Source organism: Octopus sinensis, linkage group LG8, assembly GCF_006345805.1.
Source record: "Octopus sinensis linkage group LG8, ASM634580v1, whole genome shotgun sequence".
NCBI lineage: Eukaryota > Metazoa > Mollusca > Cephalopoda > Octopoda > Octopodidae > Octopus > Octopus sinensis.
Window position 1 is genome coordinate 37,542,008 of NC_043004.1, and position 3,600 is coordinate 37,545,607.

At 40.4% G+C, this 3,600-nt stretch overlaps 2 protein-coding genes across 2 annotated transcripts; both read right to left on the reverse strand.

Moving 5' to 3' along the window:
• Nucleotides 1–1,899: 1,899 nt before the first annotated feature.
• Nucleotides 1,900–2,271, reverse strand: LOC115214793. Its single transcript, XM_029783824.1, has one exon. It carries the CDS (start codon nucleotides 2,269–2,271, stop codon nucleotides 1,900–1,902), a length of 372 nt encoding a protein of 123 aa, XP_029639684.1.
• A 636-nt stretch (nucleotides 2,272–2,907) lies between these two features.
• LOC115214794 lies at nucleotides 2,908–3,600 on the reverse strand. Its single transcript, XM_029783825.1, has one exon. The coding sequence runs from the start codon at nucleotides 3,598–3,600 to the stop codon at nucleotides 2,908–2,910; it is 693 nt and encodes a 230-aa protein (XP_029639685.1).

The window sequence follows — 3,600 nt, forward strand, 5'->3', positions numbered from 1 at the left end:
AAAAATGGAATTTCGGTGGCGAATATTGTAGAGGACTCTAAAAAAAAAAGAATTTTTTTAACCTGCAGGAAGATAGTTTAAACCAAAAAAGGCAGAATGTAAACTCACATCTATAATAGTGTATGAAATTAGAATTCACACCCAGCTCAGTTTTGTAGAAAGAGTATCACGAAGTGAACTCATGAGTTGGGAGTTTGACTGAGAGAGTTTATATGGTGACACATGCCAGTCCCTTCGACACCACCTAAACAATGGAATAGTGTATAAAATGTAATTAACAACTCATTCACTTTATGAATGTCTTATGTTAGCGAAGAAACAATAACTTGACAAAACCGTTTAATGGAGACGTAGAAGGAATCGGAAAATGAGTTATATCAAATGTTTGCAAACATCTGAACCCAATATTCTTTTTAATGTCTTTATTTTCAAGAATGAAGAGGTGCAAAATAAAAAAATCAAGCAAAATTTCATGACTTACAATCAGTTTTCTTTTGTCAGAGCCTCCTGATAAACCACGTTCCTTGTGCGCTCATGATTGCCAAGAATGAAGAGTTTATGTGGATTTCCAACTCGAGAACAGGCTACGTACAATTGACCATGATTGAAAACCGGTTGTGACAGGTTAATGCCTACAATGTCCAGTGATTGTCATCGCGAAGCATAGTTTTATCAGAAATTGAAAGCGTTTAAACTAAATGGGAACATCAGAGGGTGAAATACTCATTTTATGTATCATCTTGATTGTTCCTACAAATGGTCCACTCAAAATTTCAGCAGTTATAACATGGCTTTGAATCCTCCTTATAACCATTCGGGTTCCATTGCATATTTCAGGTGTTTCCATATTTCTGAGCACCAACTTTCAAACACAAATGATGAGGTGGAAGTCCCGGAGGTGTTAGCTTGTTGAGTAGCTCGGGTGGATATTTGACTGCATCATTCTCATCTTTATTTGTATCGATGGACATGAAAGAAACTATCTCACCAGGAATCATATCAAGCACTTGTTTATTTGTAGCATCAGCTGTTGTATTATGAGGCGATAGAATAGCTCTTGCTCTTAGCCAATCGAGATCCTGGAAGTTGGTTTCGACGTCAGGTAAAACGGCTCTTATAAGTTCTTCTACATTTGGAACAAAATTCCCAAAAGGCAAAACTCCATCACCAAGATCTAATACGTGTTTTGCGAAAGCCTCAGACTCCACATCACCATGTAGGTGGACTCTCATGTTTGTTTGAAGATGGCGACTGATAACACTGTGCCACACATAAGAATGCTTTATACATGCATTAACCTCATTGGCTCTAGTGCCTGCTCGGACAACAGGAAGAGTTTGTCGAAAATCTCCTGCCATGAGAAACGTAGCTCCACCCATTATTTTTGTATTGTGACGCAAATCTTGGAGAGTTCTGTCAAGAGCCTCAAACATGGCCTCATTACTCATTGTAGCCTCATCCCAAATAAAAAGACTGCATTCACGAAGTCTTGCTCTTGAGGAACTACGATCTATATTACATATAGGATTATCTTTCTTTCCAATGTCCATGGGCAATTTGAATGCACTATGTGCCGTATGGCCGCCTTGAAGCAGTGTCGCTGCAATACCACTTGAGGCACACGCAATGGCAATTCGACGTTCAGCGCGCAGCTTTGCGAGAATCAAATTGATAACAAAAGTTTTACCAGTACCACCTGGAGCATTCAAAAAGAAAAGCTTTCCTTGGTTCAATCTAACGCTGTCAATAATTTCATTATAAATATCTCTTTGTTCAGGCAAAAGTCTTGGTTCATCTCGCGTAATTGTTTCCGTCAATTCGGCAATGTTGTAGTTTTTTTCTGACATGTAATCAACATCCAAAGGCACTTCATGATGGACAGGTGTTGGTAGATGGAATTCACTTACTTAATCCACGTATAACATAGCGTCTGATGTGTCTGTCCATGTCGATTAATGCCTCATTATAAAGATCGTCGTTGCCATCACGTAGCGCTAAATTAGCCTGTATGTCCTTTGATAGGTTCTGTCTGAACGATTCCCAAAGGTTAAGAGGGTTGCTGGGATTACAGTGGATTAATATGCTACAAAACAGTCGACGCATTTGCCATAACAGTTTACAATTTGAGGCCTCTGCTAATGTCCTGTGTAAGTGGTCGTCATTAAGAAGTCCGCGCCTCAAACATGCTTCCCTGTAAGTGGCGCAGATGATACCATCAACCGTGCGAAGATCAGCAAAAGACTTCGGTCCAGTAACTACATGAAGTAGCATTCTCAAAAAGATTTCCTGTTTGGTAGGATGAATATTATACACACGCCCAATGACATTCTTCCTAGAAACACCGGGCCAATTGTCAAGTTCTGTTCCATGTGAGCTGCGCTTCCAATTATTGTTGTTGTATGTGTAATATTCCGGTACTTCAGGGTAAATGAGAGTAGCAGCAAACTCATCAACTGAACACAATTTAAAAAACGCTGTAAGCGTAGTCCCTTTTGGATTTTCAATGACTTGATGTGCATTTTTCTCTGTGAAGTAAACCAGCTGTCTCTTCTGTAAATGAACATTCAGGTGGAAAACTGATGGTGAGCTTAGATGAATCTCGTATCCAAAAATGCGCCACGCTGCATAATTGGAGGATACATACCTACCCAAAACGAATTGTTTAATTTCGTCATGTCTAAGGTCTTCATCACTGAACATAAACACGGCCATATCATCGCCCTTATTAATGTACTTGCAGAGGTATTGTATGCATCTCACCGAACCGCAGTACTCAACATTAATGTGTGCATTAAATGTTTTGGAAAGCAAAGGTTTGAATGGAACGATCCAGGCATTATCAACATCGAATGTTTTTAACCGTTGTCTAATTCTAGCTGTGCGGCCACCCAAACCTGGGTCACGCCTTCAGTAGATGGGATATCCGTCATTCGTAGTGTAGGTTTGACCGCAATAGTCTCTAGGGTACCGCTTCGAACATCTTTTATTCTTCATGCATGGACTTCTCGGATTAAGGTCACCACATGGACCGTGAATCATATGCTTTGTCACACTGCTGTACAGCTGAGGATCAGCATTTTGATCGGGCAACTCAGCAGATATAATTCTGTCAATATCCACAGGGTGGATTCTATCCTGACACCAGGCTAGCATATGAACGTGTGGAAGACCTCTCTTCTGCCATTCCACAGTATACATCCAAGCAGACAGTGGGCCAAAAATATGCAAAACCTTCAGTAAAAATAGCATTTTCTTCAACTTGGCATGAAAAATGCACGCCACAATGTCATGTCTGTGCTCTGGCAGCTGCCCAGCGAACACATTCTCTTTAATCTCTGGCCAGGTAGGATTGCAGGTAAATGTAACAAAGAGATCCGGCTTTCCAAACTTACCGCGGTATGTCATTGCGTCCTGCATTCGTTTATTCATATACCGAGGTGAGCCAATAAATGTTGAAGGAAGAATAATACGTTTTCCAACGTTGGCTGCATCACCGTCTTGACACATTGCATCCTCTAGATTAACGTATTCTATTGCTCTCAATTGGTCCTGGTGAGAACGAATGTATTTTAAACGTTCGGACTCAACTTTACAATACAT

What these genes read in the sequence shown, in the direction of transcription:
- LOC115214793 (XM_029783824.1), bottom strand. Translation starts at nt 2,271, where the DNA reads ATGCTACTTCATGTAGTTACTGGACCGAAGTCTTTTGCTGATCTTCGC.
- LOC115214794 (XM_029783825.1), bottom strand. Translation starts at nt 3,600, where the DNA reads ATGTATTGTAAAGTTGAGTCCGAACGTTTAAAATACATTCGTTCTCAC.